This window comes from Lynx canadensis, chromosome B2 (assembly GCF_007474595.2).
Source record: "Lynx canadensis isolate LIC74 chromosome B2, mLynCan4.pri.v2, whole genome shotgun sequence".
In the NCBI taxonomy this organism is placed as follows: domain Eukaryota; kingdom Metazoa; phylum Chordata; class Mammalia; order Carnivora; family Felidae; genus Lynx; species Lynx canadensis.
This window is the reverse complement of record NC_044307.1, coordinates 1,556,861-1,584,324: the sequence shown is the minus strand read 5'-3', so window position 1 is coordinate 1,584,324 and position 27,464 is coordinate 1,556,861. Positions and strand designations below refer to the sequence as shown.

Sequence of the window (27,464 nt, the reverse complement as noted above, 5' to 3'; positions counted from 1 at the left end):
AAGTGTCTCCCTGTCCTCACCACGTAAACACTGTGCGTAAACACGCACCAACAAAGGAAACTTAACATTAGCTTCCCACCTGACCACCCAGGACACTCAGACTCCAATTCCAGCCTTAAATTCACTTCCCCTCACTGATCTAATCTGCCATTTCAGAGAAATCACTGCCATCCTGAAGTCATCCTACAATCTTCATATCCTAATGAAATACAACAATAACAAAGACATACAAAATACAAGACCAAAATTTTTTAATATTAGAAACAACAGATTTAAAATTACATTTTAATAAATATAAGAAATATATCAAGAAAAGAATTATAAAAACTGTACATGTAACTGAAAGTGTACAATTTATATAGAGAATTGCTATTTTAATAACTTTCGTATTCCGTAATGCGTATATGCACACTTCGACTGAATACCTTAAAGTTTTTAATGTGATAAGTGAGCTTGCTTCTTGCTTGTTAATTTGTCTAACCTGGGCTGGATGGATGACAATGCTACTCTCAGGGGATAATGTATATTCAAACTGTTTCTGTGCTTTGTCTTAATGACACTTAAAGTCGAGAACCCGGTCTCGCACAGGGACGTTGAGGGGAACAGAAGAAGGGATTTTAAAGCAACCTCAGCAAGCTCAGGATACTCATTTTTAACTTTTATCCAAAATGAAGGAAGTGATGCTGTATTTTCAAAATTCATTTTCAGTCCTTCATCAGCAGCCAGCTTCAACAAGTTATCCTGCAGGGTGACAGTTAAATTTAAGTTATCTTTTGATGAGAGGAATGGATTTTGGATCCATGAGTTCCCTATGCGTGGATCTTCTTTCGATGGAAAATACAATTCAAAACAATCTAACAAATTTGTAAGATGTTCATTGATAACTTTTCGCAGATGGACAATATCAAGGTCATTACCTACTTCATGGATAATTGTTGTTAAATTATGGAACATGTCATAACAATTCACAGAAACTCTGTTTCTCCAAGCTTCTAACTTTTGTTTTTGTCCTTCAATCTTATCAGCCATTGAAAAACATGTTGCATTCTTCCCTTGCATGGAAACGTTAAGATCATTAAAAATACTGAAGATATCAGATAAATAAGCAAGTCTGGCTGTCCAATTCACGTCTTTGAAAAGTTGGGACCAAACTGGCTTCTTGCTTTGCAGAAACACTAAGAGTTCATTTCGTATTTCGAACATTCTTGATAGAACTTTCCCCCGTGATAACCACCGCATCTCCGCGTGCAGTAACAGCTGCTTGTGATCCGCTTCCATATTGTCGCACAACAAAGAGAACAATCTCGAATTTAATGCGTTAGATTTTACATAATTCACAATTTTTACTGTGTCAGTAAGCACACTATTTAGTTCAGCTGATATCTTTTTCATGGCCAGACCCTCTCGATGAATGAAGCAATGTGTTATTTTACACTCCGGCGCAAGTTCCTTAATCTGGGCCACCACCTCGGACCGTCTCCCTGTCATCGAAGCCGCGCCATCAGAACACAGGCCTACACAAAACTGAAATTCCAGACCACACTTGTTGACGACATAATTCTTCACAGCTTCACACAGTTCTGAGCTAGTTGTGTTTGTTGGCAAAGAGGCTGAAAAGAAGAATTCTTCCTTTATGTCATCATCGTGTTCAAACCGCACGTACACCAAGAGAACAATCATGTTAGCGATATCTCTGCACTCGTCCAGCTGCAGCGAGAAGTACTTTGCTTCTTTTATTTGCTCTATGAGCTGGTCTTCCATGTCACTGGCCAGCTCCTGAATGCGCCGGGCGATGGTGTCATTGGACAGGGGCACCTGAGCCACCTTCTTGGCAGCTGACTCTCCCAGCATCTCCAGGCAGACCTCCTTGATGCAGTCTTTCACCAGGGTCTCCGCAATCGTGTACGGCGTCTTGGACTTGGCCACAGGCAGCGCCACCTTGTAGGAAGCCCGCAGGGCGTTAATGTTTATGTGAGAAACACTGAGCACCTGCTTTGGTGGGCTCTTTAATTCACTACTCTTCCTCTCAAAGAATTCTTTTGGTTGTGAACTCATTTCTTTATGTTTTGAATATAAATGCCGCTTAAGTTTTGATGGTTTCATCGCTTCATTAGCCAGGATATCTCCACAAATAATACACTGTGGTTTCAGCACCTCACCATCAATTACAGCTATAAACCCAAACTCAATGTACGAGGGGTCATATTTCCGGGTGAAACCTGTGTGAACTCTTCTGCCTTTCACTTCCTCAGGCTGACTTCCACCTTTACCGTTTCTTCTACTCCTGCCCCTAGATTCAGAAAGGCTATGTTTCTTCTTGACAAACAAGTCCAGTGAAGCTCGTTTTGCCATCTGAAAATCAGGATTAAAAATAAATAAACACAAATGTTACTTTCCTCCTTTGTCTGATAATGTTAAACAAATTAAAAACTAGGTTTGATTACAAATTTAAAAATGGTTTTAAAATGAAGTTATAAAGATAAATAAATGCTTACATTTTTTCTGAGTTACAGCAGACAAACTAGCCATAAAATATCACGCACTGTAACTGTGCTTGAGTGCTATACAATGCCAGCACACGACTTGCCCTAGGAGTCAACATCCATACCTCCCAGCATTCTACTCGGAAACGCAAGTGCAGTAATCACGTGCTGGGCACTACGGCAATGTCAAATTGTGGCTAGTTTCTAAATACTCTTGATTAGTACACTTGCCCTACTGTGGACTGGTATAAAGTTTGCAGACCAGCGCTGATCCGAAGATCACACTCCAGTACCACTGGCCCAAATCAGGTGTAGCCCCCATATTTCAAAACTCAACGCTGAACACACATTAACTCTATAAAACCTACGGATTTAAAATAAAGCTCTTTGGCCTTATCTCATGTTCTCCATTTATATCTGAAAACTGAACTTTTTCTCAACACAAACCCATATCTCGCAATCCAACTTGTCATCTCTTGTCCTTCCTAATTACTTCGCTTGACCCAAGATGCCCTTTCTTGGCTCAGCTCCCCACCCAAAGTAACATTAAGTTCAACTTTTCTCATGTTCATCCTCCTGTAGAAACACACCCTCACACACACCACTTACCCCCTAGATCTTAGCTTCCTTATCCTCCCAAGGAATTCCTCACACCAGGACAGAGTGAGAGACTGTCATCACCCCACACAACAAATAAAGCAGCATTCAAGGTTATAACTTCCAACCTGATAAAAGGGTGGTGTGGGGGGGGGGAGATAGGAATTAGAAGTAATGGGCTTTTCTCTGGAGAAAACAAATCCAAGTTGACCACCCTGTGCTTTATTTAGTATATACCCTGCCAAACATTCTCACTCATCATGAGCACAGTGAAGAGTAATGAAGCTCTTCCCCTGCTTTCATCTACAACAGATACTCAAACTCTTACCCAATCCCCTACTTTGTCTGATGAAAATGGTGTCTCTGAAGGCTTTAGCATTTTGGAAGGTTGACCAGTCAAACTTCTTTGGATCTCATCATGTTTCCTTTTCATTGTGGTGGTCTCGTAGCAAAGACTGCACGTTATTCTGTGATGGTAGCCCGCAGTCCCATGTGGGGAGGGCACCCCGCAGACTGCATGGACACTTCCATCACATGATATGCAACTATCAGTACCTGAGCATTCTTTTTTACAAACTACACAGGATAAAAATTTTAATCTGCTTTCAGGAGGGTTTTTCATGGCCACCGTAGGAGTAATAGAAAGATTCTCTTCAATATCACTACTATCGGTTCCAGTCTCAACATTTTCTTCATACTGTGCTCCTGGTGGATTCTCTAATTCTTTGTCAGCTGGTTCAAATTCACTTTCTGGATTTGGGCTGGCAATGAGTTCATCGGTTAACTGAGGATGACAGAGGCCTGGTTTAGCTTCAGAGCTAAATGTGCCTTCAAATGGATTTGGTTGCATACCTCTGTGATAGGGCTGATTTTGGATCATCTGAATGAACCACAAAAACTCAGCCCAGTGTGATGAATTGTTAGTTTGCATCCAGGAGATAATCCTATTTTGGATATCATCATTAGTTTGGTTCATAGAACTTTGGCTTTGACAGGGCTGAGGCTTCCCATGGACAATTTTCAACTCTGGCCAAATATTACTGAGTTCATAGACAATCTGGCTTGAAAATTCCCTCCCATTGTCAGATTGTAGGACACTGGGAGCTCCAATAATTGTAAAAATATCTAAAAGAGCATGTGCCACTTCCTTAGGCCTTTTAGATTTTAGTGACCGCAAAAAACTCAACTTTGTACGAAGGTCTTGATAATGCATAATAAACTTATACTCCCCATCAGGATTCAATTGCATGTCTATAAGATCCACCTGGCATCTTGAGCTAACTTCCTTAATTGGTTTTGATGTTAGAACTTTTTTGAGCTTCGAATGTTTCTGTTGGCATGGTCCGCAGAGGGTCAGGTACAGCATTATAACTTCTTTTGTGATGTTTTTGTATTTTGCTTGTAGCTCCTTTTCCATGCGGGTACGTCCTCCATGCCCAATGCTGAGATGTGTGTTGTGCAGAATGTCAAATAACTCCTCACTGTGTAAGTAATACCGAACTTTATCTGTATCCCCATTTATAGCCTCAATCAGCTTCTCATTTCCTTGCACAAGGATCACATCAAACCTCGCTAAGCGACGGTAGTCAACAGACTCCTTTCTTGCCTTTGCTTTAGCCTCTTTCACTTCCCGTATTAACTGACAGTACTTTGCTTTGGAAAATATCTTGGTATTATTACTTTTGTTTTCCAGCAACACTGCTAAGTTCCTGAAGAACTTCTCTCTCATGTTTTCTGGTTCCATTTCTGGTTCATTAGTGTCTAAGCTACTGGGGTTATCATCACCCACCCTTTGAGACATCATGGAAAGCCACAAAAATGACCCTAAAATATAGAGAAAAAAATCAGTTAGAATATTTGGGAATATCATTTGAAACATATACACTGCCCAAGCAGTCACTAGAGCTTGGGGTAGAAACAGAGGCATGGGCACACAAGTTGGGGGAACACGGGTTTGGTTAGGGAGCCCAACCTTGGAGAAATAGAAGGTAAATGAAGAACCCAAGCTAGGAACAAAAAGTTCTGATCTAGTAAAGAGATGTGACTTTCCAGAGCAGTATCTGGGATTAGCCTTAAAGTACTGTTTTACGTAAAACAAGAAGCAAATTGGTGTTATTATTTATTTATTAACTATAAAAGATGATTTGTTTTGGCTAGAGAAGCCTCAGCAATACAGTAATAGATTTTTTAAAAAACTTTATTTTTTAAGTAATCTCTACACACTACGTGGGGCTTGAACTCACAATCCCGAGATCAAAGAGTTTTGTGCTCTACGGACTGAGCCAGTCAGGTGCCCCAGTAATAGATCTTTTTTTAAAAAGCCCCAGACTATACCATGTTTTGTCCTATTAAGTCAAGTTAACTGTTACAGCGACATTTGGGGCTTATGTTTCAATGTCTCAAAATGCGACTGAAAAGACCACCATATGGACGGTACTTCTTTCCACGCAAATACATTTTGTGTCGTGCTGTGGAGCCATGAGTAGGAAAGGAGGGTGAAGCAGGATGAAATTGGGGGAAGAAAGGAACATAGGGCACTGTGAATGAGAACCAGAACATGAGCTCCAGAAGCAAGGAGGGTATTGGGAGGTGCAGGATAATTGGGGAGTTGTTAGGACTTCACAGGACGTAGAACGTGTCGATTATACTGGAGATTCTGGAAAAGACGTTGCTCCAGAACAGTCAGCCTGTGCTCTTGCCTCCACTACACCTTATCCTATTAACAGTCCTTGAAATGCTAAGGGCATAGACCAGAAATTCCATTTTCTTCAGAATTTCTGAGTAGCAATCAATCCAAGTCTTAAACATCATGTGTGACAAAAACTGGGGCAGAGGCTTTAGAAATCAGACCAATGGGCACACGGACGAGTGCTCAGCATCCCTACTGATTTATCCTCTGATTTATCCACAGGGACGTAATTCCATTGCAAAATATCCATCAAAAATCTTGTATTCAATGATTTCCTACATTATTACCTGGCTGCTTAACTCCTTTAATAGCATCACCCAACACTGGCTGACCTTCCCTCAGACGAATTCAGTAAGGCTGCAATGGATGAGATTTCATAGCTTTTCAGCAAGGAGACCCTTCCCGCTCCCAAACGTCATCCTCCTTCTGGACCTCACCATTATCTTGCGGTGGGCGTGGCTCTGGAGATGCACATTCCATTCTGTCTTCCGTAGATGGGAGCTGGGTACCCAGGCACTCCTGTGCCGCATCCAGGGGACTCATTTCCTCCATAGGAGTTTCAGGCCCGTTTGTGTCCTGTGGGACCTGGGGACAAATCGATACATCTGGAAATGAATATAGGTGATCACTGTACAAAGCATAACCAAACCTCAGAACATTCTTGTACAGAAATAGAATGTGAGAAGAAAAAAAGTCTTCATTGAATTTTCTTTTCAATGTTTATTCATTTTTGAGAGAGAGAAAGCACGTGCACGAGTGGGGGAGGGGCAGAGAGCAAGGGAGACACAGAATCCAAAGCAGGCTCCAGGCTCCGGCCCGTGTTCAACTTGAACTCATGAACTGCAAGATCATGACCTGAGTGGAAGTCGGATGCTTAACTGACTGAGCCAGCCAGGCGCCTCCTTGCTGAATTCTTAAGACGAATGCCAAACAGAATAAGGAGAGATATCAAAAAAATGCTGGCACTAATAAAGCAGAGCCATGCAACAGAAACTCTCTCCATTGGACAGAAGTCGGTACTCATCCCTGTGGTTTTGGTTTTGGGGAATAACAACACAAACATTAAAGGAATCCTAAGTTGTGACAATTAAAAGAAAGTTGTAAATGGGTTTCAGTGTAAGCAATTAAAAATAAATATTTGGGGTGGGGGTTATGCAAATTATCTGATTGGGACTATTGCACCCAGAAAGGAATCTGACAGTTGTTTTAGAGTCAATGTGGAAAACTGGCCCAGTGTTATGCATGGGGAAAAAGAAAACATCATCTGCTCCTTACACTAACCATCTCATGTATGGTTTATAACTAAATTTCTCTAACTGTCCCCAAAATATATTTTATGGTTTTAAGTCCATGAAACAATATTTATACATTATACCTTTTGCTTCCTCTCATCTAAAAAAGACAGGAATCTTTTTTATGACATTCAATTTTGAAAAGTCAGACCCAGTTATCTTATAGAATGTCAGAGATTTGTCTTATTTCCTCACAGATTCTGGTGAGTAATTTTTGGAAGAATACTACGTAAGTGATGTGTACTTATGGTGTCATGTCACAGGGCACATGCTATCAACTTATTTCATCATCGATAATGCTAAATTTGATCAGTTAGTTAAGGCCGTGATCACCAGATCTATCCACTCATTTTCCCACTGTAATTACTAAGTCAGCAATGGGGTAAGAGCGTGCATGGACATCAATAGCCTATTCCCCAATGTTTTTAGCATTCACTGATGATTTTTGCTTGAATCAATTTTTATACTGGGGGCTACTGCCTGCCTTTATAATTTCTTCTACATTTATTAGCTAGCAATTTCCTATAAAGAGCTTTCTATCATTTTGAATATCACTATAGACTTATTTTGTAATCTATTCCTTCCTTACTCATGCTGGTCGCCAACTGTCTCCCATCTGGCCCCTGGGGCCCCTTTGATCAGGCTCCTGCATTGTTTGAACATGACCCTGCTAGGTCACATCCATTTTTCCAGAAAAATAAACACGTGACCACATTGTCTTTTCCCTGTATCAGGACTAGTTTCAACGGTTTTCCCAAGAAGTCTTGATTCATTTTGGAGCAACAGTATTAGTAACAAAGACTGAGTAAGAGGTTGGCTCATTGTTAATGATGCCTCGTCCCCTCCAGGCACTTTCATGGATAGAGCTGGTAAACATATTTACAGAATATCATGAGTTCAATCCAATTTCAACACAGTAAGATTTATTTCACCTTTCTAACATTTATTTATTTTTGAGACAGAGAGAGACAGAGAATGAACAGGGGAGGGGCAGAGAGAGAGGGAGACACAGAATCTGAAACAGGCTCCAGGCTCTGAGCTGTCAGCGCAGAGCCCGACGCGGGGCTCGAACTCACGGACCGTGAGATCATGACCTGAGCCGAAGTCGGATGCTTAACCAACCAAGCCACCCAGGCGCCCCTATTTCACCTTTCTATATTCCATTTTAATATATACCTTCTCCCACGGTGAAACAAAAACTTAGTTCAATGTGATGTATATATTTACTCATTTGCCCTCACCTACAATAAGCACAGAACAGTTTCAGAATTCACAATGCTTTGTGTTGTAGCACATTTCCAACGACATACCTACTATGTGAAATCAATATCTTTGCAGCTTTATATGTACACAGACAGTAAGTATTCCACTAAGAGCATATAGTCAGAGTACTGTGTTCAAGTTACTTGAATTGTTTTTTTGCTCTGTTATTAATAATAATTTGATATACAGTTGAGTTCATCTGTTTCTGTGTTTAATCACTTTGAATTTAACATTGCTTTTTATTTTTATTTTTTTATTGCTTTTGTTTTATTTTTTATTTTTGAGAGAGAGTGAGCGAGGGAGGGGTAGAGAGAGAGGGAGACACAGAATCCGAAACAGGCTCCAGGCTCTGAGCTGTAAGTACACAGCCCAATGCAGAGCTCAAAATCACGGACTGTGAGATCATGACCCGAGCTGAAGTCAGGTGCTTAACTGACTGAGCCACCCAGGTGCCCTTTAACATTGCTTTTTAAATATTCGAAGCATTGCTTTTGAATTTTTTTCTCTAGGAGATATTTCTGAACAGCCGGTACTGGGACTCCCAAGTTTCTGCCTTTCTGTTAAGTGTCATGAAAAAAAAACACTTTTTTCTAAGCCAATTTAGAAAAGAAAAAAAAAAAAAGCTATATGTATCTTTACTCTAGAAGCCAATGTATCTTTTCTTTGAAAAATTGTAACAATACAAAATTGCCATAGCATTCCCAAATGCAGAAGTTATGACAGGAAAGTAAAAGTCCCAATAAAGTATCCAAGTGAAAAAAAATATATTTGAAGCATTTAAATGGTACAAAAGATGAAAACATACAGTTTTAAAAAGTTTTTTAATTAACTAATTAATTTTGGGAGAGGGGAGGGGCAGAGAGAGAAGGAGACAGAGAATCCCAAGCAGGCTCCGTGCCATCAGCTCAGAGAGCAACGTGGGGCTCAACCCCACAAACCACAAGATCATGACCTGAGCCAAAACCAAGCATTCAACACTTAACCGACTGAGCCACCCAGATGCCCCCAAAAATCAAAACACGTATTCAGAGAAATATTGCTTATATTCTACTCCCCCTTCACTCCCATAAGAAACCGTTTTTGTTGGCGATGGTTTACCCTCAGTTTATTTTTGCAAAAATATGTAAAACACATATACACATACATATACACCAATACTTGCACTTATATACATATATACATAATATATACAAACCTAATGCAAATGTGTCTATACTTTTCTATACTATACATAGTAGTTCACACCTTCCTTTTTTCACTTGCTAGAATATTCTCCAGAGGTCATCTCATACCGGTTCATAGATACCCTCTTCATTTTTATGTACACGGTCCCACGTTACATTCATGCGCCACAGTTTATTCAGTCACTGTACATGGGTCAGCATCTAGGTCGCTTACAACATTTCGCTTTTACAAACAGCTGCAATGAAAACCTACGTCTATGTCGTCTCTTCTTCGCAGATGCGTATATGCAAAGCAAATTCCCAGAAAGGGTATTGCTGGGTGGGTCAAAGGGTACAAATAGGCATTAGATGCACAAGTAGGCGTTCGTTAGATGGTGCCCAAATCTGCCCCACCCCCAAAGGAAAGGTGCCATCTTGTACGTGTACCAGCGACATATGACAGGGCCTACCTTCCAGTCAGGCCACCACACTGTGTTGCCAAGCTTTTGAAATTTTGCCATCTGACAGGTGACAAAAGTACTTCGATGTAGTTTTGACTTGTAATTTTATGATTGAAGTGGAGCACCTTTTTGTACAATTAAAAGTCATTCCTTTATCTGTTTATGAAAACTGCTCATGTCTCTTGATCATTTTTATTGCATTGGCCAAAAAGATTAGCTTTTATCTATGATAAATCTTACAAATATTTTCACTAAAATTTATCATTTTTATTTCTGTGTGGGTTTTCTGTCCTGCATTTTTAAATTACTTCATAAAGAAAAATTTCTTGGTATTATTTCTGGGTTTGGAGTAATTCTGTACACCCAGATAATAAAATACGTCATTCACACTTTATCCTAGTAGTTGGGTATTTAAAATTTTATGTATTGATCTCTGACACATTTAAAGGTTATTGTTTCTGATATATGGTATGAGGCATAGATTTAATGTGCCTTTTCAAAATGGCTATGTCCCTTTATCCCAGCATTTATTTAATTTTTTTAACGTTTATTTATTTTTGAGATAGGGACACTGAGCATGAGTGGGGGAGGGGCAGAGAGAGAAGGGGGGGTGGGGAGACACAGAATCTGAAGCAGGCTCCAGGCTCTGAGCTGTCAGCACAGAGCCCGATGCAGGGCTTGAACTCACGAACTATGAGATCATGACCTGAGCCAAAAGTCAGATGCTTAACCGACTGAGCCACCCAGGCGCCCCTATCCCAACATTTATTTAAAAGTCCATTTTTCTTTACGGTGATTTGAGATGGCAAATGTATTGTACAATTTTCATATGTGCTTGGGTCTACTTTTGTCCTTTCTATTGCTTTATTGATCCATCTACTCATGTATCAGTACCATGATGTCATCTAAAGATGCTTTACGGTAGGTTAGTATCTAGTAAGACTATTTCCTTCTTTTCAAGTTTTTCCAGTGATTCTTTCATGCTCACAGTATGAATGAAGTTCACGTTTTTAAAAAAAATCTCATTAATTAATTAATTAAATTTAATTTGATTTAATTTAATGTTTATTTTTTGGGAGAGAAAGAGAGCACAAGCAGGGTAGAGGCAGAGAGAGGGAGACACAGAACCTGAAGCAGGCTCCAGGCTCTGAGCTGTTAGCACAGTACCCAACGCTGGGATTGAACCCACGTACCGCGAGGTCATGACCTGAGCCAAGATCAAGAGTTGGCTATTCAACTGAGCCACCCAGGTGCCCCTTCCCTTCTCTGATCTTAAGAATAAGACATCATATGTGGGGGCACTTGCTGGCTGAGTGGGTTGAGCTGACTCTTGATATCAGCTCAGGTCAGGATCCCAGGATCATGGGATCAGTCCCACCTGGGGCTCCTCGGTGGGTGTGGAGCCTGCTTAAGATTCTCTCCCTCTCTCTGTCCCTCTCCCTCACTTGTGCTCGCTCTCTCTAAAATAAGAAAAGAGAAAAAGAAAAATCTGTATTAAAAGAAAAAGACATCCTTTGTAGATTGGTTTGTATAATAAATAGGCTACGTTTCAATTTGCCCGAATGTTTACATAACTGGGAGAAACAGAGTCGTGGAGTGAAGACGATATGCCAGCCGGGGGACAGGGGAACCTGCTGCTTATAGTTCAATAATCCTATCAGTTCTGCAAAGACTCTTACAGCAACTAAAACACGAACCCGAAGACCTGCGGCTGCGGCCGCTCCTCCCCCACCGTGCCTGCGCACACCCTTCTGTCTATGCAGCGGAGGGACTCGCCAGGTCCCGGAAGGACGTCCACCACCGGACTTTAAAGGGTGACTCCGGGCGGCAGTAACGAATTACAGAAATGAAATTAACCTCAAACCCGTTATGACCGTCATTTGTCTTTCACTCTATGATTCCTGGATTTGATTTTTAAAATTTTCTAATACGAAAGTTCTGGTTGTAAAATCGTGGTATAATGCGGCCACAGTCATTAGAAATGCATATATTTCCCAATTAGACACTTAACTCATACTGGCTTTAAAAAATGGGGTGAGGGGGTGTTCTTTTTGTCACATGACAAGAGGTGTCGAGGAGGGCAGCTGTCCTCACCACCCTGGGGTTCTTGCTCGTGCCCACCATTGTGCAGGCCTGGACACCAGCTATGTTCACGACAGGCGGTGGGCAAAAACAGAATAAATGCACCTGCCCCATCTTACAAGGAAAGTAGAAGCTTTCACAGAAACTGCCAGAAACTGTGCCTACTTCTCCCGGGCCAGGCCTGTGTTGCATAGCCAACTCCAGTAGGAGGAAAGCTGGAAAAGTAGGTAGGTACATGGCCAACATGAACAAAATCAACGCTTTTTATGGAAGAAGCAAGTGTGTGTGTGTGTGGGGGGGGGGGGGTGGATATAGGTTTCCCCTGCTACACAAAAGTAGGGCGTTCCTGTGAAAACTGTTGAAGCAGAAAGGGCATAGAGTGAACAGTATCCCCACTTTCTGTAAGTTCATATAGGCCATGCTGCCCTGACAAACGAACTACACTAGTTCCTGTGTTTACTCACCTGAAGGATCCACAGAATATTTTCATTTTTACGAAAAAGTGCGGTTACTGTGCTGATGCGGGTCTTTTGTAAAAACAAAGTGGCGTAAAGCGGAGAGCTAGAACCCACACTTTCTGAAAGCAGGGGTGCCTGTGTTCCGAGAGGGCAGCTAAGCATGTCTGCAACAATGGCATTTCCCCTTCTTCCAGAAATCACACAGAAACAAGAAAAATGAGAAACATTTATGCAAACTTAGTATTCTAGAAGACTAGGGAGAGCTCTATAACCCTGAGTCATATGAAAATCTATCAAATACGAACATTACCCAGAACTGACCAAACACCAAGTCCTACCAACGGCCACATTTCTCAACAAAGTAGAAGAGGAACATTCTAAAGAAACAGGCACATCTGCAGGGAAAAAACAAACAAACAAAAAAAAACTATATTGTTTCTTTGAAACAAAAGGAGGAGGTGTGCTGGCTGGAGGGAAGAGGAAAATACATGCTTTCTACAAAACTAAACACAAAAGTGACAGGATTTATGGAGAAAATAAAGTTACAGGATAGACCACTTAAGATATACACAACTTTGTCACCAGACCACTAATAAAACCATGGTCCTAGTAATATACAAGCCTAGTCAGAAAGATACCATAAAGGATGATTACATTCCGTATAGCACTGTACCTCAGTGAGGTGATGCTACTGTGCCACAAAGTGGGCTCAGGAAAGGGGAAGGAGGAGTAGAGACTCTGTCCTCAGAAGTTCAGGAGGAGAAGCATTTGCACATCTTCCAAGAAATGCAGTGATTTTAGAAAACCACGATTTGGTTCTGGCTCATCAATCGTGTGTTTACTTCTTTGACATTGACTTACGGATGCAGTTTCTGCTGCTTAAACATCTCCCTTCTTTTGTAAAGGAGCTGCTTATATGGTTCCAAATGGGACCTTATGCATGAAGCAGAATCCTGTGGCACTCTGCCTGGCAGTCATTCATCATCTTCTGTCCACTCCCCCTGTATCCTACCTGAACCTCAGGTGACAGAAGTGAGCCGTCCGCTCCCCCTCCGTCCTACCTGAACCATCATGCCAGGCCTCCACAGTAATATCAGTGGCAGGTTTAATGTGCAATTGACTCCGGAATGCGAAAACTGTGTGTGCATTTCACCCGCTGTAGGTGCAATAAACACCCTGAATGGTCTCCTTAGGTTATAAGCTTTAAAGGCTGCAATCACACCCCGATCAAGGGGCTGGAGTCAAGAAGTTGCACTAGGAGAGAAAAGAGAACTTCAGTATCTGATGAAAGGGTAGCAACTGTTGGAGGAGGGATTGATGTATGCTAAGACTTTTGAAAGATAATTTTTTCCTCCTGCAGTTACCTTTTTAAGTCACGTAGAAAAAAACGTCACCTAAAAGACCAATAAATATCTGCCTGTTATCCAGCCTCTCTTGTTAGGCTAGACAGCAGGCTAGTCTTTCCGACTCCTTTCAAAGCTCACGCACAGAGAACGTGAGGACTCACAGCAGTCCTCGGCTTTACATCTCCACTGGGATTTGCACCCCGCATCACATCACACGATCTTGCGTGGCCTCAAGCCCTCGTGTGTGTTGTGTGTTTCCTCCTTAGAGATACAGACCCTTGAGGGAATGGGCTTCCAGTGCAGCCTGGTTTCATCAAAATTAAAATCTGATCCAGGGCATAGCCTTCTCCATCAATCAGATTCCTTAACCCCGGGAGAACCGTACAGCTTCCTCTATCCGCACTCACAGTTCACCAGAGAGCTTAGCACTGGAAGACACAGCCGTTCTGGAAGTCGCTAAACCAACCACTGCTTCCGCTAAGTGAAGACACTTGTAGCTTTTTCCTGAAGGTCTTCATATGTTGCGAAGACTTCCCTTTATTTGAGAAAGGACGCCTCTGATTCCTTCCTCGTTTGGTATTCAATCCACACACTTAACCGATGTTCCAGTTTTCCATTTCCTTACACCCCGTCCAAACAAACTTTGTAGCACTGGCAGATGTTCCAGCTAGAGAACTTTCTTTCACTTCCCAGTTCTTTTACTGCCTCTAGCAGTATGCAACGTGGACTCCTTTACACCAGTTGCACAATGTCACAGAGTCTCCCATTTTTTTAAGAGCGTCTTGTAATTTTGAGCTTTTCTTCACTTCTTAAAGCTGTCCTTTCATGTTCGCAGAGATTTTATCACCAGCATGCTTCTGTGGCACTTGTAAACACCTCTGCCTGCTCATTTTCTGGAATACAAAAAAGTTTAGCGAAAAATGCACAAAGTTGGGAGGGAACCATGCAAGGAAGCATTTCCAAAACAGAGACCGGCCAAGAGGAAGGATGTGGAGGTGAATGGGCAAATGGGCGTTTGGTGCAGTACTGCCCGTCTTCACGGTCTGCTGCATCCGCTATAATCACACACCTTGCATTCAGCTGCCCTCACTTGGCGGCCCAAAACATCGACTTGCTGGTAAAATTCATGTACGTGCCAGAACGATTTCAATGTTACATGGACTCATTTCCTTATTTATCAATCTCACATGAAAGATCTGCATTGCAGAATCAGATACTCAGATACTATGATGGATAGTATCATTACAGAAACGTGACTGGTAATGTCCGTAATGTTCTAAAATTACTGTCCTAGAAGGCATGTATGCTCCCTTAAAAATAACCTCTAGCGTAAGGGTGAAAGACCAGATACTGGACTCAATACGTTTCACATACCAACAATTCCAAGTACTGAAAACCATCTAGAAAATGATGGAATTAATCTCTTTGTTGTACAAACGAAGACATTAAAGCCCAGAGAAGGTTTGATACGCCAAAGGTTACACAGCTAATTAGTGACAGGGCCTATTATGGAACCCAAATCTCATCATTCCCTTTTTCCTGATATTTCTACTAAGTGTGGCTACTTCCCTGTCTGTCTTTCCCAGAAGGTGTTCCTTATATCCTGATACTGATTTGTTTTCATATATGGTGAAAGTAGTGGGCATCAGAAGAGTTTAATCTCACAGCCACTAAATAAAGTGTATTTTCTACCGATAAGCAATAGATCAAGGTTTCCCATGTGGTTACATCATCTACTTCTGTGGATTAGCTGTCACTTACGTGCAAACTGTTATCCCATAAGCCTGAATCTATTCATCTACACCGGTGATCAAATAATAATGCTCCAAACCGGAATGTGCCGCCACCAGTGTGGAGTTGATGGCACGTACTCCAGCTCGGACCCACGCCCTCAACTTCTGCACAGAAGACGGCACCTCCAAGGTCTCACCTGCTCTCCAGGCTCGTCCAGCTCCCGCTCCAGATCCTCCAGCACGGTCACCACCTCGTCCCCGCTCTCCGGGTGCTGTCCCCGCACCCAGGCCTGGAGCTCGGCGGGCAGGATGGTCAGGAACTGCTCCAGCACCAGCAGCTCCAGGATCTGCTCCTTGGTGTGTGTTTCTGGGCTCAGCCACTGGCGGCACAGCTCGCGGAGCCGGCGCAGCGCCTCGCGGGGTCCAGGCGTCTCCTGGTAGCAGAAGTGTCTGAAGCGCTGGCGACAGAGTTCCCTGGTGGGACTCAGAGTCTTCTGCAGGCAGGATTCCTGATCCCACACATGGTCTTCTTCCTTAACCTTCACTTGGATGATGTCCCCGTGCGCCTCTGACGCTGGGCTAGCCGAGGCTGGGACGCGCGCGCAGGCCGCGGCCATGCTGGACTCCACCTGCGGTCTGGGCAGGTGCGGGGCGTCCCGCCCGCTCCTCAGTCAGGGAAGTTCTGCACGGAGCAACCCCGTCAAACACAGAAGACAGACGCGGAGAGAGGGGACTGGCTTCCGTGGCCCCACGGGGTGGCCCCACGGGGCGGCCACCCGAGCGCCTCCGTCCGCAGGGAAGCGGTCCCGGCCCGCCCCGGAAGCGGCGGGCTCTCAGCCGCTAAGGGGTCGCAGGGCCGCTCGCCGCGCCGCCCGCTACCTGCGAGGCGCAAAGGCGAGGCCGCCGTGGCCCCGCGCGCGGGAGCCGAGCCGGCCGGGGGCAGGGACGGGCCGGGGCTGCGGGCGGCGCGCGGCGAACGGAGCCGCCTGTCGCCGCGCACACGCCGCCTCCCCGCGGCCGCAGTCCGCGCCTCCGAGGGCCGCCGTCCCGGCCGGCGGGGCTGCCCCGCGCTCCCACCGCGAAACGCGCCTCCCCGCCGGCCCGGCGCGCACTTCCGGTCCGCTCTAGGACTGCGGGCGGTGCGAGCTCTCGGTGGTCGTGGCGGCGGACCGCTGCGCCCCGGAGGCGAGCGCGCGGGGGCCCCGGCTCCGCGATCTTCCGCGGGGGAGCGCTTCGCGGTGCAGAGGCTGCCCGGGGCTTGCTTGGCGCTCCGACCGGCGGTTCTGAACGGACCAGCGGGACGGACGGCGGCCGCCGCGGCCGCGGTTTTGCAAGCTTTGCCCGGCCTGTTCTAGCAGCCGCCAGTCAGGCTCGGAAAAGGACGGCGAGAGCGGGTGTCCTCTCTCCATTTTACGGGTGGGAGACCCGCAACTCACAGCGTGCGCCTCTCCCGGTGACGCGGCGGCGCCGGCTCGGCGAGCCGTACCGCTGCCGCCGGGAAACCCGCCCCAGAGGCGCACCTGCGCGATCCGGCGCGCTTCCAGAGCGCCGGCGAGAGGCGGGAGGGCACGAGAGCTTCCCGCGCGCTGCGAGCTGCTCGGGGCCGCACGCTCTGCAGGCCGGTGACGGCAGGTGCGCGTCCCGCAGGTCTGGTGCCGGCACGTGCGCGCCCTCCAGGCCCGCGGCCGGCAGGTGCGCGCGCCACAGGTCCGGGGCTGGCGTGTGCACGCCCCGAAGGCCGGTGCCCGCAGGTGCGCGCCCCGCAGGTCCGCCGCCGACAGCGCGCGCTCCACAGGACGGTGCCGGCAGGTGCCCGCTTCCCCAGGCCCCCGCGGAAAGCGCCGAGCAGGAGGCCTGAGAGCACTAGAAGCGTCTCAGGCCCCCGCCCAGATTCCTCTTCCTTCTCCCCACCCCGATGGCCCCTCGGCTATGCTGAGAGCGCTCAGAGAACGGTAGATCCCACCCCAAGAGCGTTTGTTGAACTGCCGAATGGCGTCCTCTCCCCATTCTGTTTCCTTCTACTTTGGCCCCTAGCGATGACTCACATTTTGGCATTGCTGATGCAAGAGGTTTTGAAGAATCAACATTTCTTTTGGAAAGCTCTAAATTAAAAATGCTTACCCTTGGGTTCTGTAAATGGTCTTGAACGAGTCCCTAAACCCAATGAAATTGTATGTAAAATGTTTGCTTGTGTGCCCTCGTCATCAGACCTTCAAAGGATCGAGATGGAGCCCCACCTCACCCCCACCCCCAGTTTCCTAGCCACTATTAACGTGTTGCGTTTATCTTTTGTGGCTTTCCCCTAACCAACCGTTAATCCTTTGCAGTCAAAAATTCTGTCTTCTGTCCCTTTCACTTTCTGTATACTTTGATCATGGTCGTGCTGAGCACAGTAGGCAGCTAATATGAAGTAAACATGACTTTTAAGTCCTCTACGTAGGGGCTTTAATTTTTTGGTACATTTTCACTTTTAACATCTAAAGTGGCATACACCTGTAAACAAACTATATGTGTGTGTGTGTGTGTGTGTGTGTATAACAAAAGTGAACATGCAAAAAATGAAAAGCTCCTTCATCCCTCGTTCCATGTGTCAGAAATATTCATGCCAAGAATTTAGTATATATTCCTCAAACCTATTTTAAAATGAATATATAAACACACACTAAGACTTAACCAGAATTAGATCATGCTATATATCACAAGTCAGAAATTTCTGGGATTTGTTTTATTTTTTTTATTTTTTTAATGTTTATTTATTTTTGAGACAGAGAGAAACAGAGCATGAGTTGGGGTACGGGCAGAGCGAGACACAGAATCTGATGATGTAGGTTCCAGGCTCTGAGCTGTCAGCACAGAGCCTGATGTGGGGCTCGAGCCCACCAACTGTGAGATCATGACCTGAACTGAGGTTGGACACGTAACCGACTGAGCCACCCAGGTGCCCCTGGGATTTGTTTGTTTTAAACTAGATCCTCTCCCAAAACTGCCAAGCCAACATGTGGGCACCTCCATCTGTCCCAGTCTTTTTTAGTAGCTGGATATTATTTCCATTAAGCAGATGGGCACATTTTCACATTTTGATATTGCAAAATATTACACTGAACATTCTTGAACATATTTTATTTTTAATTCTTTTGTGCTTAAAGAAAAATTGTTGAAAGATTATTTTGAAAGATATTGTGAAACATCCCTTCGGAAGAGTATTTATCATGACCCCCCCCCCATTTGCATGCACCCTATCCAAGGCCTGGAAGGGATAGTCCTGTATGACGTATGTTTTTTTGTAAAAGTTGCAGAAAGATATTATAATGGAAACTAGTGAAGACTGTTGCCTCCTTCTACCGCAACTTATCCTGTTACATCATCTAGGCCTTAGAGTGGCTGCGTCTAATTCTGTACAGATAACGTCTATTCCTTTTCTTAAGCAGGACCCCCTAAAAGGTGTAAGCTTCAGACCTCACAAAATCTGGATACCGACGGAGGCACGCAGGAAAGTGCTCCGACTGCCTTGAGGTACATTTTGCTCCTCGCCTCTTCAACGACACCACAGCATCAGATTTCGTGCTCAGCCTGGCCTCTTGGAAGTCTGACCTACTTCTGGGTCGGAGCTCGCAGTTATTGCCCAGGGGATATTTAGCCGAGACTACAGATGGCTGTGTTCGCCCTTTTGGTTGGTCCCTGGTATAACAGGTAGCTTTCTGGATGTTGAATCTGCAATCTGAGATCGAGTTTCGCTCAATGGCTCCTCTCGAGAAGAACCTTTTATATTTTGTAGTTGGTGGGACTGCGTCTGCACGCTCAGTGGTATTCAGTTTCCCTACTGTCACCAAACAAACATAAGACCCTGGGAAGTAAGTTCCACTTTCTAAAGTTCACCTGAAGACCTGGAGACCCTCCTGGGGTGCCCAGCACCTTCAACATCTCCAAGGACACACATGTCCCCAGAGCGCTCAGTCCACCCCCCCCCCAGGAGACTCCACGCACCACCCCTGCCTAGGTTACTTCTCACCTTCTCTGCCTCCTCCTCATTCCTGCCACCTGCCCCCAATGCTTGGAGGGCAGCGTGGAGGTTGCAGGAAAAGCTTCCAGTCCATCACAGGCGGCCCGGGGTGGGCTGTCCTCACACCAGCATCGGTGCAACTGAACCACAGGGAGCTGAGGCTCAGGGACAAGCGTGTGCCTCCGGAACACTACTGTCACTGTGTAGACAGGAACAAACGGGAGGTAAAGATCAAAACTAGGAATTCCGTACACTCAATTTACCTTTGTTTATTCTTATTTTTTTATTTTACGCACACACAAGCTGGGGAGGGACAGAGAGAGAGGGGGAAAGAGTCTCAAGCGGGCTCCAGGCTGAGCCTGGGTGTCACAGTGGTGAGAACATGACCTGAGCCAAAATCAAGAGTCCCACTCTTAACCGGCTGAGCCACTGAGGCGCCCCTCATTTTACCTTTAGGATGATGAGAGAAACAGGGTCTCAGGAAGGAAAGATTTCCTTCAGTAGGACAAGAGCCACATTAGGAAGCGACAGGTATGTGTGTTTTGTAAAGATGACTCTCTTCTATGTCATAAGAGGCACCTCCGCTTACCCGGTCTGTGATCAGGCTGATTGCAGAGGGAATCAACCTTTTCTGTCGGGGTGGTGTCTTCCTTCCACCTTGCGGGTGCTAGCGTGAAGAGGTCTCCCCCACGGTGTTGACTCTCTCCTGAGATGGCCCGACAGCCCTGCCCGTGTGGGAAGTCTATATCCGCAGTCCTTCTCCCAGCCAAGTCCACCTGCAGCCTGCGGTTTTCTCGGCCACGCGGCACTGACATCCTAACCGACACAAAGTCCGTACTGCAAACAGACCCTGGACTTCCAACTGCCCTCCTGGAACTTTGTGGAACAGATGGAGTGAAGGAACAGAAGGAAGAACCACTTCTTAACTATCGAAGAGGAATTTAACGATGTAATCATTATGATCATATCCAGCATCAAGGTCCCACCTGTCCTAGTTCAGATCCAATAATTCAGATTTATTCCAAGCCTCTAAATTAAGGTAACGGAAGGCCTGGGGGGAGGGGTGCCTGCCCCCAGCTGACCCAGGACTGGAGAGAAGGCCACGGAGCAGCTGCCACGGGAGCAGAGCCAGCCAGGCACATGACGGAGGCTGGGAGAGTGTGTGGATACTTGTGCATGGTACCTCACGGGTCTCCTATGCCTTCAGGAAGCGGAGGGAATCCCTATGGGTATTGACAAGGGCTCCCTCCTTGGCCAAACTGGTCAGGCTCTTCTGAGACTTCTTCTGAACTAGGTTCCATCCTTGGCCTGTCAAGCCCAGTCGTAATAAAGAACCCTACTGAGTCCAGTTTGGGCATGAATTCTGCTAAACCAATTAAGGTGGGAAACCCCCTACCCTTGATATCCAATCGGGTTCCTTTTGCTCCACTAAATATTCAATCAGGTCTTTTTTGTTTGCTTGCTTTTATTCTGTTTTGTCTTGTTTTAGCAATTTTCCATCCAGCGACTCCCTCTCCCTGCCCATTGGCCACGAATCCCCAGCTGCCCTCATTGTGTTCCAAGGGGAGGTCAGTCTCCCTGTTCTACTTCAATAGTCTAAATAAAGTCTTCCTTGCCTGTTTAACCCCATCTGGTGCAATTTTTCTTTGATAGTTCCCTCAAAGAACTTACAGACACATCCCGGGAATATTTCTTATCCAGAGAAAACCAGCTGCAATCGACTGTGTAGAGGTCTGTCCAGGGTAGAATGAATCAACTAACAGTAACCAATTTTCTGATGATATGAAAACAGATTTTAAAATCTGTCCAAGATAGGAGAGATTGGCTGGGAAGATAAAAGACCAGAACAGCTTTCCCAGGCTGAACATTTACAGAAATAAAGAGAATTCTGGGTGATTAGATATACCATGTAGATACCTAAGGCAGATACAAGGTTTCCGGGTCAACAGAAGAAACATCTGATGCTTTATTAAATCACAGACTCCAAAGGACACACTCCCTGAGATCATAATTTAATAGATTGAGTGGGGCCCAGAATTCTGCAGCTGAAGCAGTCCAGAGATCATACGTCAAATATTGCTCTCAGCTTAAAAAAATAAAAACAAAAATTCAAATGAATTGAAACAAAAATAATTCTGCTTTTATAAATGTAAGAAGTGTTTTGTCATAATAAGGGAAATGGAAATTAAATTGTATTGCAATACCCCTTTCACCTACTAAATGAACAGAGAACCCAAGCTGACAAGATACTCTGTTGGGGAGGGGGAGGGGAGCAAGATTATAGGTTTGGAGTGTAGAGTAATAAAATTCCTTTGGTGGGCAATTTGGCAATATGTATAAATATTTCCAATGCACGTAACCTAGGACCAGCAAAGCAAACTCATTTCTTAAAATGTATGCTGCAGTATTTACAGGTGCACACAGCCGAAATTACACGTTGGGGGCAATGGGACACTTTGTTTTTAAAATTATTTTAATTTTATTTTTTTTTTAATTTTTTTTTCAATGTTTATTTATTTTTGGGACAGAGAGAGACAGAGCATGAACGAGGGAGGGGCAGAGAGAGAGGGAGACACAGCATCGGAAACAGGCTCCAGGCTCTGAGCCATCAGCCCAGAGCCCGACGCGGGGCTCGAACCCACAGACCGCGAGATCGTGACCTGGCTGAAGTCGGACGCTTAACCGACTGCGCCACCCAGGCGCCCCAAAAAAATTATTTTAATTTTAGAGAGAGAGAGAGAGCACAAGCAGGGGACAGGCAGGGAGAGAGGAAAAGAAAGAATCTTAAGCAGGCTCCACACTCACTCCCATGATCAGGTAAGCATGACCTGACCTGAAATCAAGAGTTGGTCGCTTAATCGACTGAGCCACCCAGGGGCCCCAGAGATTTTTTTTCTTTTTTGAGGCGACACTTTAAACATGTTGAAAATTGCAGTATAATTAAAATACATGTATAGCTGAAAATTTCAGGCAAAGTACAATATAAACAATCATTTGCATATCTTTGTGGGTGACTTTACCATTCAAGTCAGGCAAGTGTTTTTCTATATCCCTCCGTGGACCATTCTTCAAAAGACCTAGAGACTCCGCGGTGAGTATAAACATCTTTCTTCTCTCCAGAAGGCCCGCATCTCAGATGCTGGATCCAGTGACCCCACTCTGACAGGTGCTGCTGACCAAGCGTTACCCGGGAGACCCCGGACGCTCTCACAGAGCCCGCCTGCGTGCACCCCGGCTGGGGCTCAAAGAAAACCTCCCGACGAGGGTGGGATTCGAACCCACGCGTGCAGAGCACAATGGATTAGCAGTCCATCGCCTTAACCACTCGGCCACCTCGTCCGGTGCCCGCACCGCGCGGCCGGACTCTTCGCCCCGCGGTGGGTGCCGCGGTGACGCCTCCGCGCGTTTGCTCTCCCCCCACGCCGCCTCCACCCTCCCCGCCGGACCCCGGACAGGCGTTTTCGGGTCCCTCTCACCGCAGCACGTGCTACACGAGCAGGCACAGCCAGCGCGCCGCCGTGTGACGCGCGGACACCTGCTGCCCGCACGTGGCCAGCGTCCCGGGAGCGCCCGGACTCCGGGAAAGGCCGGGATCTCTGGTACTCGCCCCTGAAATGCGTCAGGCCGCGGGGGGCACACCTGCATTTCCCTCCGGTTCGCTTCTCTGGGCCTTGGCGCGAACAGAGACCGGGGAGAACTGGGCTGGAAACGAGGCTACACGCGGGCGCCCGGCGGAGACGGCGTGGGCGTCAGAGCAGAGCGGAACCTAGGCAGGGCTGACCTGGCGCGGCCGCCACCGCTCTTCGGGCCCCGGGAGCCCCAGGTGGGGAGGTCGGAGCCCAGGGTAGCCGCAGGTGGGGAGGCCCTCCCCCCTCCACCCCGGGAGCCGCAGGTGGGGAGGTCGGGGCCCCGGGGAGCCTCGGGTGGGGAGGCCCGCGCCCTGAGAGCCGCAGGTGGGGAGGTCTGAGCCCAGGAGAGTCGCAGGGGGGGAAGTCGGGGCCCGGGGAGCCGCAGGTGGGGAGGTCTGAGCCCAGGAGAGTCGCAGGGGGGAAAGTCGGGGCCCGGGGAGCCGCAGGTGGGGAGGCCCTTCCCCCCCTTCCCCGGGGAGCCCCAGGTGGGGAGGTCGGAGCCCCGGGGAGCCGCAGGTGGGGAGGTCGGAGCCCAGGAGAGTCACAGGTGAGGAGGTCGGAGCCCAGGGTAGCCGCAGGTGGGGAGGCCCTCCCCCCTCCACCCCGGGAGCCGCAGGTGGGGAGGTCGGGGCCCCGGGGAGCCTCAGGTGGGGAGGCCCTTCACCCCCACCTCCCCGGGAAGCCCCAGGTGGGGAGATCGGAGCCCAGGGGAGCCGCAGGTGGGGAGGCCCGCGCCCCGGGAGCGGCAGGTGGGGAGGTCGGAGCCCAGGAGAGCCGCAGGTGGGGAGGTCGGAGCCCAGGGTAGCCGCAGGTGGGGAGGCCTTCCCCCCTCCACCCCGGGAGCCGCAGGTGGGGAGGTCGGGGCCCCGGGGAGCCTCGGGTGGGGAGGCCCGCGCCCTGGGAGCCGCAGGTGGGGAGGTCTGAGCCCAGGAGAGTCGCAGGGGGGGGGGGGGAGTCGGGGCCCGGGGAGCCGCAGGTGGGGAGGCCCTTCCCCCCCTTCCCTGGGGAGCCCCAGGTGGGGAGGTCGGAGCCCCGGGGAGCCGCAGGTGGGGAGGCCCGGGGTCCATCCCGCTCTCCGTGACACTCGGTGCAGGCCACCTGGCCAACTCCATCACCACCCTTCTCCCCCGGAGGAAGCCCACCTTGGCCGCTTCAGGTAAACCAGCATTCAGAAACTCCTTTCACTCACTAGACTACGTTTGTTTTTTCTATATTTCTTGCAGGATTTTGGAGAGAAATGGAAGAGAGAAGATTCTTACTTGCCAAGATGCCGTTGCATTTTCCTTCCTATGAAACCTCTACTTGTGTTCTGAGCTGTGGTCTCCCTCCCAGGGTCCCTTACTGAGTTTATAAACTCACCTTTGCATGCACCGCCCATCATGGGAATCCACGGGTTAGAGGACTGAGGACTTGTTCATTTAGTGAGTCAAACAATCGTATCACTTTTTCGAATGAGGTCGGCTGTTACGATTTTCCTTCAGCCTTGAGTCAGGACTCCCGTTTTGTTGTTCGAAGCATCCCTTCTCATTGTCCTGTTCACACTTCCAAGGAAACCTGATTTTATACCAGTGACTTCAAAACTACTTCTCAAGACAACTTTTCAAGAGAAAATTTACCTGTTAGATTAACAAAGATTTTTCTTTTAGACAGTTCTCCCGCCATACTCCCCAGAGGGCAGGGATCATATTTCGTTATTCATCATTTTACACCCAGCACATCAGCGTGTAGAATGAATATGTAAAGTGCTTTAAATTGCCTGACACTGGGGGCGCCTGGGTGGCTCAGTCAGTGGTCAAGTGGCTGACTTCAGCTCAAGTCATGATCTCACCATTGGTGAGTTCGAGCCCATGTTAGGCTGTGTGCTGACAGCTCAGAGCCTGGAGCCTGCTTCCAATTCTGTGTCTCCCTCTCTCTCTGCCCCTTCCCTGCTCATGCTCTCTCCCCCCCCCCTCAAAAATAAACATTTAAAAAAATGTGATACCTGACACTGCAATCACTATGTAAATGCTTTGCATTATCATTATTATCCCTCAGAAAAGACAACCAGCAGAGAAAACATGAACCAATAGTATGTGCAGGCAATCCACAGAAGTAGAAACAATTCAGATGACAAACATAATAAAAGAAGCTTCCCTTCACATATATTTAAAGATATGCTAATTAAAATAGTAATATATTCTCCCCTCCATTAGACTGACAAGTATTTACAAAATTCATAATAACAAATCTGGGCCAGAGTTTCGTAAATCATGTTTTGAAATACTGCTGTGAAATTGTAACTTGGCACAAACACATTAAAGGATAATTTTATAAGACCTATTAAAATTTAAAAACTTACATCCCTTTTCCCTTCCTAAAACCCAACTATCAAGTAGGGGTAGGAGGGAGGTAACTCCAACTATAGTATGTGTACTTTTGTTATCATTATTATTTTAAGTAAATATGAAGATAAATTAATAGAGTTTTAGATAATATCAGTGAGGCCACTTAGCCTCAGCCTCAGTTTTATGAAGACTCAAATATAGACTTTTCTTGATATCTCCAAAGTACATTATACATACAATTATTGTATATTTATTTGATGTTAACAGAGTTCATGTTTAAATATAATTATTTCAACTATATCCCAACTTTTAGAATATTCCTTTTGTATTTTATTTTAAATATGGTAGAAAACTAAAAAAAAAAATGCCACAGGCCCTTTGCAACTTTGGAAAAACCATGATGGGCATTGACATGAAAAATGCCTGCAAGAATATATACCGACTGTCAAAAGTTGTTATATCCAGGGCTGCAGCTAGGGGGCTCCAGCACTTTCCATATCATTTCTGTAAGGTTTTACTTTTTACTTTAGTCTCAAACATGTATTAATTATGTAAATATAGATGGAGACAGGACTTTTGGTTTCCGATCAACATGTAGAGAGCTTGGAAGGCGTCACTCCCATCCTCACGACAAGGAAAGAGCTGAAACAACCCTTCTTAGACCCATCAGAGAACTGAGGTCACAGAACTAACTGCTGCCCCCAAGCTGGAGAGACAGGTAAATGATCACAATTTTCCAGAGCAGAAGCCAGGAGGTGGCAGCAGAAAGCAATACCAGGGCAGGAAAATTAAACCATAATTAATGAATTGCTGGAGGCTCGGTGTAGAGTAGCTTGAGGGTTGAACACTGCAAGGAGGCTCTGTCCTGGGAGAGCCCTCTGCTTTCCTGAGTTTTACCTCCAGGAGCTCCACCAGGCTCTCACTCTGAAGACCAAGAAAAAATACCCACTTGCCTGTGGCTAGGAGAGGGGAAAAGTAGCCATTCTGAAATGTAGTACACAATAGCTATTCTTGAATGAATGCATGAGTGAATGAATGAATTTAAAAATCTGGATTTTTAATAAAAGCACCGCCAAGCACCAAAATGCAAGGTAGAAGAGCTTCCTTTGCAAGAAGGAGCTCTTTGTTCTCCTAACAAGTCGGTCCACAAGGAAGCTACTTTATCACGATAAAACTTCTAGCAGATAACACGGGAGAAAATCTAGGTGGCGTCAACTCTGGCAATGGGTTCTTGGATGCAACGCCAAAAGCATGATTGTTGGACGAAATAACCAATAAGTGGTACTTTATTAAAATTTAAAAACATATGCTCTGCTAAAGGCAGTATCAGGAAAATGAGAAGACGAGCCACAGACAAGCCACAAAAAATATTTGAAAAACACGTATCTGATAAAGGACTGGTACACAAAATATACAAAGAACTCTTAAAACTCACAAACAAGAAAACAAACAACCTGTTTACAAAAATAGGGAAAAGATCTGGACACTTGACCAACGATGTACAGATGGCAAGGAAAGCATTAAAAGATGCTCAGCATCAGGGCACCTTGGTGGCTCAGTAGGTTGAATGACCAACTCTTGATCTCAGTCAGGTCATGATCTCAGGGTTTGTCCAGAGCCCGCTAGGGATTCTCTTTCTCCCTCTCTGCCCCTCCCCTGTGCATGCTCGCACTCTCTTTCTTTCAAGATAAATAAATGCACTTAAAAAAAGAGATGCCCAACATCCTATGTCATTAGGGAATTGCACACTTAAACAACGAGGTGCCACTACAGAGCTATTAGAATGGCCAAAGTCCAGAACATTGACAACGCCAGATGCTGGTGTGCATGTGGAGCAACAGGAACTCTGATTCGTTGCTGGTGGGGACACAAAATGGTGCAGCCGCTCTGGGAGACGGCTTGTTAATTTCTTGTAACACTCAACACAGGTTTATCCTATGAGGA

General features: G+C 46.1%; 1 protein-coding gene and 1 non-coding gene across 2 annotated transcripts; both read right to left on the bottom strand.

Annotated features, from left to right (window-relative positions):
* Positions 1–294: 294 nt before the first annotated feature.
* On the bottom strand, positions 295–16,184 carry ZBED9 (zinc finger BED-type containing 9). Its single transcript, XM_030316841.1, has 4 exons — positions 15,765–16,184; positions 6,207–6,354; positions 3,409–4,904; positions 295–2,352 (listed from the first exon to the last, which is right to left on the bottom strand). Exons 1-4 carry the CDS (start codon positions 16,182–16,184, stop codon positions 436–438), a joined length of 3,981 nt encoding a protein of 1,326 aa, XP_030172701.1. The 3' UTR covers positions 295–435.
* A 6,640-nt stretch (positions 16,185–22,824) lies between these two features.
* On the bottom strand, positions 22,825–22,906 carry TRNAS-GCU. The gene has a single exon. It is a non-coding gene; the product is annotated as a tRNA-Ser (tRNA).
* Positions 22,907–27,464: the final 4,558 nt, after the last annotated feature.

What these genes read in the sequence shown, in the direction of transcription:
- ZBED9 (XM_030316841.1), bottom strand. Translation starts at nt 16,184, where the DNA reads ATGGCCGCGGCCTGCGCGCGCGTCCCAGCCTCGGCTAGCCCAGCGTCA. An exon ending in TGGACGAGCCTGGAGAGCAG is followed by an intron (nt 6,355 to 15,764) that starts GTGAGACCTTGG and finishes ATTTGTCCCCAG; the next exon opens with GTCCCACAGGACACAAACGG. An exon ending in ACGCCCACCGCAAGATAATG is followed by an intron (nt 4,905 to 6,206) that starts GTGAGGTCCAGA and finishes TCTATATTTTAG; the next exon opens with GGTCATTTTTGTGGCTTTCC.